This window comes from Gastrolobium bilobum, unplaced genomic scaffold (assembly GCF_033153095.1).
Source record: "Gastrolobium bilobum isolate Gb01-03AN ecotype WA unplaced genomic scaffold, APGP_CSIRO_Gbil_v1 utg18403, whole genome shotgun sequence".
NCBI lineage: Eukaryota > Viridiplantae > Streptophyta > Magnoliopsida > Fabales > Fabaceae > Gastrolobium > Gastrolobium bilobum.
Window position 1 is genome coordinate 37196 of NW_026900039.1, and position 14063 is coordinate 51258.

General features: G+C 32.9%; 1 protein-coding gene across 1 annotated transcript; it reads right to left on the reverse strand.

The window, feature by feature from the left end:
* Window positions 1–2416: 2416 nt before the first annotated feature.
* On the reverse strand, window positions 2417–8656 carry LOC133294968 (receptor-like protein 4). The gene is made up of 9 exons (XM_061493747.1): window positions 8539–8656; window positions 7375–8445; window positions 6997–7147; window positions 6205–6276; window positions 5462–5530; window positions 4904–4972; window positions 4317–4394; window positions 3438–3643; window positions 2417–2795 (listed from the first exon to the last, which is right to left on the reverse strand). Exons 1-9 carry the CDS (start codon window positions 8615–8617, stop codon window positions 2689–2691), a joined length of 1902 nt encoding a protein of 633 aa, XP_061349731.1. The 5' UTR covers window positions 8618–8656; the 3' UTR covers window positions 2417–2688.
* Window positions 8657–14063: the final 5407 nt, after the last annotated feature.

A 14063-nucleotide genomic window follows, 5' to 3' on the forward strand; every position in this document is an offset into this window, starting at 1 on the left:
CAAAGGTTAATATATAGATGACTGGGGTAGCATGAGATAGTTGACTTGACGTGTTTAATAAGAATTTTGTTTGGAAATATTCCATCGGTTCATCGCTTCGCGATTAGTCCGATTCGGGGCGGGTCCAGGATTAAGGCTTTAAACTCCTCCCAAAGGTGGTACTGGGGAGATTCGAACACATGCCCTCACCCCACCTGCTCAGCTCCCATGCGCCAACTGAGCTACCACCATTTGGTGTTTAATAAGAATTTTAAAGTACTATTTTTCACCCTAATATAAAGAAAGTCTACTACGTGCAGCGTGGATGAAAGGTTCGGTTTGCGAACATAGCGATTTTAGAAGTAAATTTAATGTCAATTGAATCACAACTCTTAGTTGAATACTAAAACTTTTCAATGTTTATGATTTCGGTCAAAGTTTTGAGCAATAAAAATGCATGCATTGTAACTGGTAAGTAATTTGACATTGCTTCGAGGCATATGACTAACATTGACAATTTTGAGGGGAGTGTAGCTCTACGAATTCCACAAACTCATAATATAATCACTTCTGAAAAAATGGGTGCCAAATACGGGAAAAGGTACAAATAACTAGAGCCCCAATATGACCTATGTTTACAGTATTAACAATGCCAGATCAAAGCTACAATATTTAGCATTCCCGCTCAAACCTTAACCCTATATTAATTATCCTTCTCAACTGACTTCGAGATTCATTTAAACTATACAACTCTAACTCCATTTGTATAACCTAATTAATTAAGAACCTATAACTTTAGATTCATTTAGACTATAAATTCAACTTTCTCGAACCTTAACATGTAGAATGCGAACGATGAGAGTACCTATAATGAGCATTACATATTTGGTTCTTTGGTTTTAATGACAACAAACATTATGAATGCAAGCTGGAGGAAAGTCCATCTACTTCATGAAGACGTGTACTGTTACACCTTAGGACTTAGATTATTTCGTTAAGGGTAGCAAAAGTTATCTAATATATGGCTCACTTCTTTGAAATTAAAATTATTGAAAATCTCAAAAAATACTCCATAAAAAGTTTTAAGAAAGCCGTCTAACTTGGATAATTTTGAAAGTGCAAATGGCTATAAAAAATAAATTGTAGTTGAATCCCATATGAAGATATTCAAATTTCAACCTCTATATTGAATCATTCGAGTATTAAATGTGTACCGGAAAAAAAAAAAAAAAAAAAAGCAGCAGCAGCTAGCAAGGCTTGTATTCAGAAAAATGTAAAGCTGAACAAACGAATTATACTTGAATTAAGATGATGGCTACTTATCCAGATCATTGAGCCCAACCCATATGCTATAGTGGGCTGCTTTGACCCAAATGCCTCGTATGGATTCCAAACTGTTTTTTTTTTATTTTATTTTTTATTTTTTACGCACGTGATTCTAAGGCAGCTGAGTAATGTTTTGTGTTATTTCCTAAACTTGTCGGCATTGAAGTCTTTTAAATAAAGTTTAGAATTCCTAAGTCAGAATTTTCTGTCCCTAAGTATATTTGAAATAATAAATCAGAAGGATAACTTTGATTAGTGTTTACTTTTTTTGTCTTTCCTTGGAGGGATGCACGTTTCGAGTCTTCAACAAGGCCAATTTCGAAGGGTTGTCATGCACTTTGATCCCCCTCCCACAGTCACAGCATTACCCTCAAGAAATTAGTGTATTGAATATACAAGGAAGGAGGGTCCGGTTCTTTGTAACAATTTAAGGCGCAACCTTTGAACCCTCGCTTAAGCTTTAGCTGCGACTTTAGGTTTCGTTACTGAGGTCAGGATAGGGCAACATACCGAACTTGCATGCCTATTCAACTTGTACCGACTACTAATACCATTACATTAATGAATACTCTTCCAATGCTTGCGGAATAAACAGCAGGATTCTCCAAGGAGAATAATGATGAAGATCTGAAGACAGTTGAACTTATGCTGTACAGGGTCACTAAAAGTTAGTGGTAGTCCTTTTACCTTTAGACCCTTGGGCCATTGACAATAAAAATTAAAAATTCTGTGAAACGGTGTTTGTTAGCTCTCTTTAATCATTCTGCTGACTTCATCTAGCTATAGGATATTCTCACCAAAGAAGAAAGTTGCAAATCAATAGAGCAATTGTCAGGAATTCTAAATTGTAGTCTTAGGTAAAGTAAACAAATCAATAATACACGTATTTATATTAGTAAAAGGTACGGAATTTTATCTATCATGCAATGTTTTGAGTATAAGTGTGGAAAGGCTTCGACAATACTCACTCACGTTTTGCTACATAAATCAGTATAGTGTTAAGAATCAAGCAGAATTGATGTAACATGAAAAACTGGACACTAACTTGTGGCTCAAATTGTATATATGGTTTGTTCCTATCACATATTTACCAGGAGTTTTGGATGACTATTGATATAACCAGGAATATGCCTTTGTATAATGACTAAGGAAACAATTGTCACAGTGCATGGCAATAGGTATCTCGCACAATCGATCTCGACAAAAAGTTGTAGGAGAAAAGCAAACCCCAGAAACCATCTTAACACTAATGCAGCATTGCGACATGGCCAAGCAGAGAAGCTTGCAAGCTTGTAAGATTTAACTACTTTCTCTAAGCAGTAACGGTGTATGTTTAGACGCAAACTATGAAAACCAATCTACCATTTTCATTTAAAAAACCAATTATTGTGGGGTAAAAGGTGAAGGTAAACCCTTGGCATGTTGACTCTCCAGCTCTAGAAGCATCAACGATTTCTGCCTCTGATATTTGTTTCTCTTTGCAGCCAATGCTGCAAAAGAAGCCACAAAATAGTCGACAATTAGCACAGGGATTAAACATCCGAAATCCATATAAAACCAAACATTTGTTGTCAGTTAGTGAATTTAACAGCTCAAATTAAACATTTTCAATGGAAGGACAATACAAAAATTATAGCAGGAGCTGTGTAGGCCACTAAAAAAAGATTGACTGGGTTTGAATGACTTCTGCTTCTTTGATCCCACCCAATTTGATGGAAGTTATTCAAATAACAAAACAAAGATTAGATAAAGATATGGTACATGATTCCAATTTTTACTCCAAGGTTACAAATTCCTATTAAGCACGTACATGCACTAGAAAGTTATTTTTCCACCTTCAGCAAATAATGGAACATATGGTGAAGACCAGAATAATACATATAACAGCCCAAGTAAGATCAAATTTATGAAGGATGTTTTATGTTCTTGCGAGCGGCAGTTAGATTTAATGGAAATTTTAACCAGTAAGACTGCCAGTGCAAGAAACACAAAATATACTGCTCAAAAATCAAATCCTATATGTATGAAGTATTGAAGTGTACTTCTATGCAATTCAAGAGTAACAGAAAAGAGCAGCTACAACAAAAATAAAAATGCTAGACAGAAACAGAATCTCTTTGAATTATACTTACACATTAATTCATGAGGCAGACCAAAGTCATAATCATTCCTTTTCCTCCTGATGCAGATATATACCAGCAGCAGTACCACACAGGAAACAAAAAGAAATGACAAGGCTATTGCAATTTTACCCCGGGAGGATAATCTGCCGCGCTCCCAAAACATAGGACATGATGGCAGAGATGGTACACCGCACAAACCCTTATTGCTAGAGAGACTGAATGAAAAAAATCAAATTAAATATGGAAAGAAATTATTTCTCATTGGCTTATACAATAACAATATAACTGTACCTTTATTAAATACAAAATAAAATTTCTTTTGCCTCAATTACAACCATAGCAAGTTAGATAACAACTAATGTTTAATTACTCAGATAGACAAAATCTTAGTCGGAACATCCATGCAAAACTGACAGGCTTGCCATGGGTTATAATCAATTTAGTTATTCCTTTAAAAAGGCAGCAGCACAACTACTGTGGTTGAAGTAGTTTAGTTATTCCATTAAAAATTGAGGAAATCAAAGTGGAAGAGATTTTCTAAGTCAAATTTACTTCAGCTTACAAGATTTGTGCAACTAAGATAGCCATACACCCAAAAAAGGCAGAATATAGCAGAAGTAGCAAGGGAAAATCGTAGACACTTAAGAACAGAAGCACTTTCATGTTAGAATAGGTATTTAAGTTGAGTTTGGCATCCAAAGCTGATGAGAGATGATACCATAAGCCTGGACGGGACTATTGCAACAGTTCAGTTTAGGTGTGGACACTTGCATGCACGCAGTGACACAGAAAATAATAAGCCAAATAGCAAGTATCATATGCAAGCTAATTTATCCAGCATTTCAATCTGAACACCACATTATGAGCTTGCAGATTAAGGTGACATACTCAATAGCTCCACCATGTACACCAACCGAATAAATTTGCTCTGGCACTCGTCCTTCCAATAAGTTATCATTCAATAACCTGGCATAAAACAAAATGAGGTAAGTATAACTTGTCTAGAGAATAAAAGGGACACCCATCTAATGCAGCAATAGAGGTCAAGTGTTATCTATCATTTCATTCCTAAATTTCAAGGAAAATAAGGCTTTATCTATCATTTCAATCCTAAACTTCAAGGAAAATAAAGCTGTTGAAATGAGCATTAAGATACCAAAATGACGAATTAGAAAATAACACCCGATGCAGAAAAAATATATTGACACCAATATAATTTTAGGAATTTAATTTACTAAACTAAATGACAAGGAAAGATGACTTGAATGACAATAATGACATGTTTCTTAAAAGAACATAACATTATAGCATCACCATTTTTGACAGAAAAGGATATTTTTCTACAACTAGAGGGAGGAATACTCATCTTCCAAGACAGGAAAAGAAAAGAACAAGGATAATAGAATCTATTTTGTCACTGACACAAGCTACGTAAATAAAAAACAGTCACATTAATTAATGCAGTGGATACTTACACAAGCTGCAAACTTGAGGATGCTAAACTGTCAGGTATGGAGCCCGTTAACTGATTGTTGGATAAATCCCTACAACAAAAATTACAAATGAAATAAATAGAATATCAAATAAATAATAAAGTTAGATTTTGTTTTTGGCAAAACCAACAAGTACTGCTACACCCTCTAGGTGTGGGATTAATCCCCGGTCCGCTCACATACTGCATAGTCTGCTCGTTAAGCCACACCTAATAGTTAAGTTAGACTATTTTTACTATAGTTGACATGGATGCATCATAATATTACAAATTATTTAAGAATTTAAATAGCATATATTTTAAGTTAAAAATAATTGAGCAAAAAACACACATATAGACTGTATATACCGTATTCAGTAGTATGATGACAAAAGTATATGACTTTTAAATGGGTAATAACATTGGAAGATGATAGTGAATTAATACAAAATAAAAATCCACTGATCTGCTCAGTTTAGTTCTGTAAAGCATTTGGATAACATCTAAAAACAACAACTCAGCAAGTAACTGTAACTAACAGAGAGATAATATCATATCTTACAATCGTATCAGGGATTTTTGACCTAGTCCAGAAGGTATTTCACCCTCCAAGGAATTAGAACTCAAGTTCCTGTAAAATGAAAGAGAAGTTACCAATAACTAAAACCAATATGAACATGACCAAAGTTAATCTAGGAAAACACTTGCTGCATGCAATAGAAGACATATATGGCATAGGAATACAAAATTGTGGCCAACATGCATATAGAGAGCAACACTTATAGATAATGAATGTGGATATAAGATTGAGGCATGCACTAGAATATGTAAGAAATTCTAAAGATGATTTCAAGGACAAACAAATTAGGAAAAGGTAAAGTATAAAATATTGAAATCCTTGAACTGGCTACGGTGTTCATTCATCAGGTAGAATGCAGAAGAGGTCTACTGTACATTATGATACTATCATCATGGTTTAACAGATCAAAACATAAATACTGTAGCCACCAAAATGAAAGAATTAGTAGGGCTGAAAGTACCAAAGCAGATCATTTTGAAAATGGATGTTCATAGTGTTCTAAATTGAAGTGGCAACGATATGCCAAACAAAAAAAAAAAAAATACATAAATATAAAATTAACTGCAGATCATGAATCCTGCAAGAACATATAAGCCAGAGTACTACTAAACGTGTAGAAAAATTACAGATCTAAGTTAGTTAGTAATTTTCTTACTTCATTTTAGTAAAATTTGGATATTTGCAAGATTTATGGAATATTTAAACATTTGGCAACTGATACTTACAAGCTTACCAAGTCTGACAAAAGACTAATCTGGTCACTCATGTACCCTTTCAAGCCTTGTCTGCCAAGATCTCTGAAATGAAAATAGAAACGAATATAAAATCAACCTTTTTCCTTTGCTGTTTTTGGTTCAGTAATATAAATAGCCATCTGTGGAGCAGGAGTTGAATCCACAATCAACAATCTACACATGATTTTAGCATGAAGGGGTGTTGATAGGACCAAAGGTCATATGCAAGGAAAATGCTACAAGTTCAAATAAGATATCAAGTGTAAATTAGATTAACCCACCATCTGCGTATATGTTTACACATTGAACCTATCCACTCATTAACCTTACAGGTGAAGTATGCCATGTCAACTGTTAAGAGATTTTATACATATAATAAGACTCCTTGTATATGTTGCACCAATTTCCTCAATAAAGGCTCTAAAAGCGTGAATATACATAACTTTGGAGAAGTGGAAGGAATTCCTAACTCATCATTAGGAGAGAAGAACAATTTAATCATAAGGAAAATGTTATATGTAAAAAAAAATAGAAACCTTCCTCATAAAATGATACAGGAACAAGTATCATGCATACTTTATATTCACACATGAATTCTGTATTTAGCACGTGGAACTTCCCCTGCCATTAACCTTGTACATAAATGGCATGTCAATTGTTAAGAGATTTTAATCAAAATATAGTTGATAGTAAGACTCGTTGTTAACGCAGCACGAGTTTTGTTTCATAATGCCAATTATAAAAGTAAATACACAACTCTGGAGAAGTGGAAAGAATGCTTACATTTCACTTATGACAAGAGCAGTTTTATCGTTATTCATACGGCAGGTAACACCCTCCCAAGCATCCCAGTCAGTAGGAGCACAAGGATCACCATTCCAACCCATTCTATCCGGAACACGAAGAGAACCCTTCAATGCTCTCATGGCAGTTACTAAAAAAACAAGCCCCCATTCAATTTGAGTGTTATATTTCCAAATTTGTAATGAAAACTTAGTGCTATAAAACTTTTGCTATGAGAAGGGTAAGACCTAGTCAACTTTACCTTATAATTGCCAAAAGACTGATGACATGATTAGAAATTTAGAACATATGACATTCCAGTTCTTATATTTCCAATTTTGTAAGATTCAAATAAAAAAGAATATGAGCACAACACACCTTGTTGAGGGACAGTAGAAGGATCATTGGCGACCAATGCATAATTCTCAATCCCACAAATGATAGGGGCACCAACAGCAGCCACAAGCTTAATATTCAACACGCTTTCGCTCAAGTTCTTGACAGTGTAATGCCAAGTAAAGGCAGCAAAACCACCCACCTCCTTGTATATATCAACCCTGCTCACATTGTTTCCATTGATGAACACATCAAACACCCTCTCCCCCGCTCTCTTCACGCTCGAATCAAGCTCCGCAAAGTGCAGCCACACCATATAATCCATCTTCGCGTCCACACCCAATTCGTACTCCAACTCACCGTCTATAGTCACCGCCGACTGGTAAAGCTTCATCGGAAAATAATTAGGTTCCACGTCAGCGCCGCTCACGCTGTTCGTCGTCACCACTCGAACATCGTCGGAATTTCCCGGTTTGGTTCGGAACGCCGAGTCGGTCTGCCAGGACCGGCCGAACCGGTCAGTGTCGTTGGTGAACCCGGCCCCCCAGTGGACGCCGGGGCCGCAGGAAATCCTGCCGTAGTTGACGAGAACGATGTTTTCTCCGGTGGAGGAAGAGTCGTAGGACGCCGGATCGACCTGGACGAGCTCGACGGAGGAGACAACCGGAGCGTCGGTGGCGTAGCCGTAGAAACAGAGATCGGCGCCGGCGGTGGTGGAGGACGTGGCATTGTCGACGAAGGCGAAGAGATCGGAGTAGGCGCCGTCGCGAGCGACGGATTCAGGCCAAGGGGAACGCCAGCTGAAGAGGACGGTACCGGAGAGGGCGACGTCGAAGGAGGGAGGGCGTGACTTTGCGTCGTAGTTATCGTAGACGGTGAATGTACGGAGGAGGTAACGACCGGAGGGGAGTGAAGGGAAAGAGTAGCAATTCTTCTTGCCATAGGAAGAAGCGGGGAAGAAACGGAGGGTTTTTTCCGATGGTTGTTGGAAACGAAGAGGTTCAGAGACAAGAGCGACGGAGCCGCCGGTGAAGAATCGATCGGAAATCCATGTGGTGTTGAAGGAGTCGGTGGTGTTTGTTGAAGTGCCGCAGTTAATGTCATAAGAAAAACCTGTGGAGTGTGTATAAATAATATTATTAGATTAATGTTAGTGCATGAAAAATATGAAATGTGAGAGAAAATTTGGAGCTTTGTTATTCTTACCGTAGGGGTATAGTGGTGTGGAGTTGCTAACACTGATGCACAAGAACAATAACCAAAAGAAGAAACATGTTCGAGTCATTGTGTTGGTTGGTTGAATGAAAAATGTGTGTGCTCTGCTCTGTGTTATGTAATAAGAGAGAGACCAGAGAGAGTGAGAGATGGCGAAATTAGCGGGAGAAGAAGAATTAGAAGCTTTTTGATTTTACAATTTTTTTCAATGATTGGTAATCTCATTTATTAAATATATATTCAGGTTGTGATTTAGCAAATCACTGAGATTATCCCTGATGTTCTGCTATTTGCCAAAAGTCATACTTTGACCAATCAAAGTCAAAAGTAGGTATATTTGCCTTTTTCTTCTTTCGTCTTTTGTTTTATTAATTCATTAAAATATTGATGAGATAGCTGTAAGTAGTAACTACTAACTACCCCCCTTGAATTGTAACTAAGAATAACTAACCAGAACAATTTTCTTGATGTTATACAATATTATATTATAATTAGTGTATTGCTCGTTGCGATGCACGGAGAACAAAAATTAAAAATTTTGTCAATGATTGTCATTGGTTAATCGTTAAAAGAAAAAAATGTGTCAGCATTTTGTGCTATTTTGTGAGGTGAAAAAGCTACAACACTCACATAAAACTATGTAAGTATCAACCATAAATAAAACTATGCAATTAAGAAACATCAATTATTATACAAATCAAAAATAGTTATGTATTCTATAATTAAATATTTTCATATACAACAATGCATACAGCAACAAAAGTGATGAGATGCAAATTGTTCTACCAAAGAAAAATATCAAAAAAAAAAAAAAACATTCGTGCACGCAATATTATCCGGAACAATTATTATTAGTCATCGAATTATGTATAACGAAAATGACCGTAAAAAGTAAGAATGCATTACGGTACATAAACAATAATAAAAAAATTAAAAATTATTATTTACACCTATCACATGTATTCAATTAATAATATCAATTCCTATAACTTACATGCAAATCAGTAATTTTATTTATTTTTATTAGTTTAAATAGTATTCATATAATATTATATAACATTATATGTTTATGACAAATAAATAAGTAATTGGAAAAAATTTAATATGTTCCAGGCTTATCATTTATTCAGTGGTCCATTTTAACTTTCTTCCATTTCTATCTTTTTTTATTTATTTTTTTCCCCTTAATCCCTCTCTTTTTTCTATTTTAAAGAGAAATTACTATGATCCAGGCCCAAAAAAAAACTTATGAAATAACTGGTAGATATTAGAGATTGGGATAGCTAAAGCTCTGATTGTGGGGTGTCCCAAAAGAATGGGTGCTACACTGTGAGAGCACTACTAACAAGAACAGAAAAATTGATCCAGGAAAGTGTAGAGTGTAGACCATCCAAGGGGAACTCATATCATTCTGAAAATTTTGCATACATAATAAATTATTACATCACATGGAATAAAAATATGGATTATGTATTCTTACATTGATTTTATAATAAAATTTAAATTAGAGGTTGCAATATTATTTTTGAAATATGTAAAAAAAAAACTTATATACTTTTTCCATTTTTTTAGTAAATAAAAATTTAGATTATAGAAAAATACAGCCCTCAGGTAAGGGAAAATCATCAAACTCAATAAAAATTTACGGTAGGATTACATATCGCATATCTGAGCACGAAATTAAAGTCACCGTTAGAGCAAAAAGGTTCTAGCAAATATACCAACCTTTAATGATTATATATATTTTTTCAAACTAAAATAAAAATTATTTGGTGTTGGTGGGTCCCCACCCATGGAGCAATTTAAGAAGATTATTGGTGGAGTACTTTTAGCCGAGATTATATTTTTTTGTCATTATTGAGAAATTATTTTTTCAAATATGATGTTATCGCGGGATTAATTGTGAAAGATTATATTATCTACTAATATTATTATAGCATAATTGCTGAATCAATAACGAAATTATATTCCTTAATAATGAATATTGTATGAACTTGTTTTTTAATACAAGAATTTAAACCAATAATTTCATATAAATTATAAAGTCTCTTTTCACTAGCCAATCCTAATGGCTTTAATTAATTTTTTTGGTTTTTCGTTTGGATGAGAGTAATTCTCTTGCTAGTATAAAGGATAAAGATCTTTGCTACCGGTCCCAAATTGCTTCGTCTAGAATTTGAAGTATAGATCTTTCAACCCTAACAATTTACTCCTTAAACAGAGCTCATTTATCAATTGTGCCAACCGTTGAGATCTAATTAATTTTTTTTCTTTTTCTATACATGACAAGAATGTAAAAAATAATGAGTGAAAGGAGAAAAATTTCAATGGTCGGGACCACCATTTATTCAGTGATCCAAATCAATTAAAATCATATAACTAACGAGGAGAAAGAAGAAATAAAAAAAAAATTGTCCAAATAGCAGCTCTTAAATGGAAGGACCACGTGAGATCTAGAAAAAAAAAAAATCCGAGTGAAAGAAACTGAATACAATTAGTCATTGGAATGAGGATATACAAACTGAATTTGGGTTTTGGTATAAATTGATGGTTTGTAACTGTATTTCTCAAGTTTATTATATAATCGATTTTGATATTTTCATTAAAGTAACCTGGTTTTGAACGAATCACAAAAATTTTACGCTTCTAATCTTATTTATTTATTGTGAAACGTTGGGAATGTATATATACCCGATTTATATCTCAGTGAATTGGTAGTGGACCTTTGATTTGTTAAACCTGAATTTTGATTTGTTGTTACAAAAAGACGTGCTACCCACTTCTCATGCAACCCAAACCACCAACACGCACTATGCGTAGGGAAGGGGCAGGTCAGGCGTTGACAATATTTCTCTACAGAATTTTTATTTTAAATAAAAAATGTTAACTAATGTGCAGAAATTCTTACTACTAATTTACTACTCATTACATCAGCATTGGATCAAAGAGAGAAAATGTTAAAAAGTTTTTGAAGAGAAAGAAAATGTTAATTCAATGATGATTAGATAGGTAGTAAGTAGGTAGTGAAAAATTTTGGTAGTGAAAATATCCCTCCTCTTAATATAAATAACTCTAAAGAGAGAAACAATAACTCCTAATTTCTCTTAAGAGAGTTATAATTTACTCCCAATTTAATATAAATACCTCTCTTAGCGGTGACTTAAAGAGTCAAGATCACGAATCAACTTTGTGAAGATTTTTTTTTTCTTTTTTTCTCTTTGTGCAAACACTTAATGTCACCTACAACTCATTTTGAACATCTATTATAAATTTTAAGATTTTAAAACATAGGATAAAATTTTAAATACCCCTACTATAAAAAAATGGTGTATAATACAGAGAAAGAGAATAAGAGATGGCAAAATTAACAGAAGAAAAAGAAGGATGAATTGAGAATTTGTAATTCATCATTAATTGATTTTATAAAAAGTTAAATTGATGGGTATTTTACTTAATAGACCATGACATGCAATAAAAAGATGGAATATGTATTCTTAAACTGATTTTATAATAAAATTTAAGCTGGACTTGGTTTGAAGTTTCGAAAATCCTTTTTCTTTTATTGTTTTTGTTTAAAGTATAGTGTAGAGAAAGCTCACGCTATAATTGGAGAAGAGTGAGAGGGTGAGTTCAAGGTCCAGCACCATTCATCAACCATCAGATTGAAGCAATAAATATTACAAATTTTTTTATGAGTTTAGTGTTTTTTATATAAATAAATTTATCATATAAAAGTACGTGAGATTCATTTTTTTTTTCATTTTTTTCTTTCTTCTCCTCGCAAGGGCTCACATGGGCTCCATATGCCTTGTGCAGGAAATAAATTTATCTCCTATGACATGAGAAACATTAAACTATTTTTTTATTAAGTTATAATTGCAATAATCTGAGTTAAATTTTATGTTTTTTAGTTGTTGATCTGTGTTAAATTTAAAAATTGTTCGATTATACTTCTGTTGTCTGAATTGTAAAATTGAGAGGAACTTTGCATTTTAGCTGAGATTGAGAGGTTTGCAAAATATATATTCATATTTGTTCATGCTCATGATTTATGTTGATATAGGATAATGCTAAGGTTAAGGTTTTCTGGTTCATATCTCTTGTTTTATTTTATGGTCTTTACTTGGTTGCATGTAGCGTGCAATAATATTGTTTCCAAGACATGCCAGAAGTTCTTTATACTTTTTCAAACTAAAATGAAGGAGTTATAAATTCCCATATATAACCAACATAAGTTATCTGTATTTATTCTCAAAACGACGTTATTTTGAGAATAAAAAAGTTAAAAAATTATAATTATAAAGACAATAATAACCCTGAAATAAATTAAAATTACAAAATACAATAATTTCTGTCCCAAAACGACGTCGTATTGGACTTACTGCAGATAACTTATCTGTAGTGACTGGAAAAGTGAACCCTGTAACCTATGCACAAATTCCTAATTCTATTTGTTTTTTTTTCTATTTAAATAGTATTTATATGATAAAAAGTATCTTTTACAGGTTATATGATCATTTAAGAAAAATGAATAGCTAGAAAGGCAGTTGGTGGATATTAAAAACTTTAAAAACTCTAATTAAATGATGAGGCAAATGCTTTTATCTTTTTATTTCATCTTAAGGGGTGTATTGGATTAGGATTTTAAAAGATTTTTTTGAGATAAAAAATTCTACAGATTTTAAAAGACATTTTAGAATTGGAGAGACTTTATAGATTTTTTTAAAAGACTTTTTATACAATCAAGATTTCATAGGATTGAATTTTAATAGATTTTAATAGAATTCATAAGATTTGAAAGGACAATATGAATTTATAAGATTTTAAAAAATTATATGAATTTTTAGCAAATATTCAAAATTACAATAGTCAATAAAAACAAATAACAAAGAAATGCAATGATATTAATAAAAAAAAAGTAAACTTAACAACGGGTTGAAAATTATATCAAAAATTACTAAGTAATAACTCTCCACATATCAATAAATTCTAATATAATTTTCTCAATGAGTTTGAGTTTGAGTTTGATTTGCGAAAATAATAACCATATATCAACGATTAACTTCCAAGTTAAATATTAATTAATTAGTTTGATTTGTGAAAATAATAACCATTGATTGACGAAAATCAACGATTAAAATATGATTGCAAACAAAAATAGGTTGTAAGTATAATATTTCCCATAAAAAAATAACAAAGAAATGCAATGAAATTAATAAAAAAAAAGTAAAACCTAATATAATTTCTCAATCAGTAAAACATATTATAATTTTTAACAAACATTCGAAATTACTAAACAACAACTTTTCATATATCTAACGGGTTGAAAATTATCTTCTTCATTTGGTATCAAAGTTATGCATATATGATTATAAGACCCAATTTTTTTAATTATAAAAATAATTCTAAATTTGCATACAGAACCTAAAGTTCATGATAAAATTTCGTTTGAATTTTTTTGCAATTGATCTTGAAAACCTTGGGGTTTTTGTTTTACGTGATGAGAGTTTTCTAAC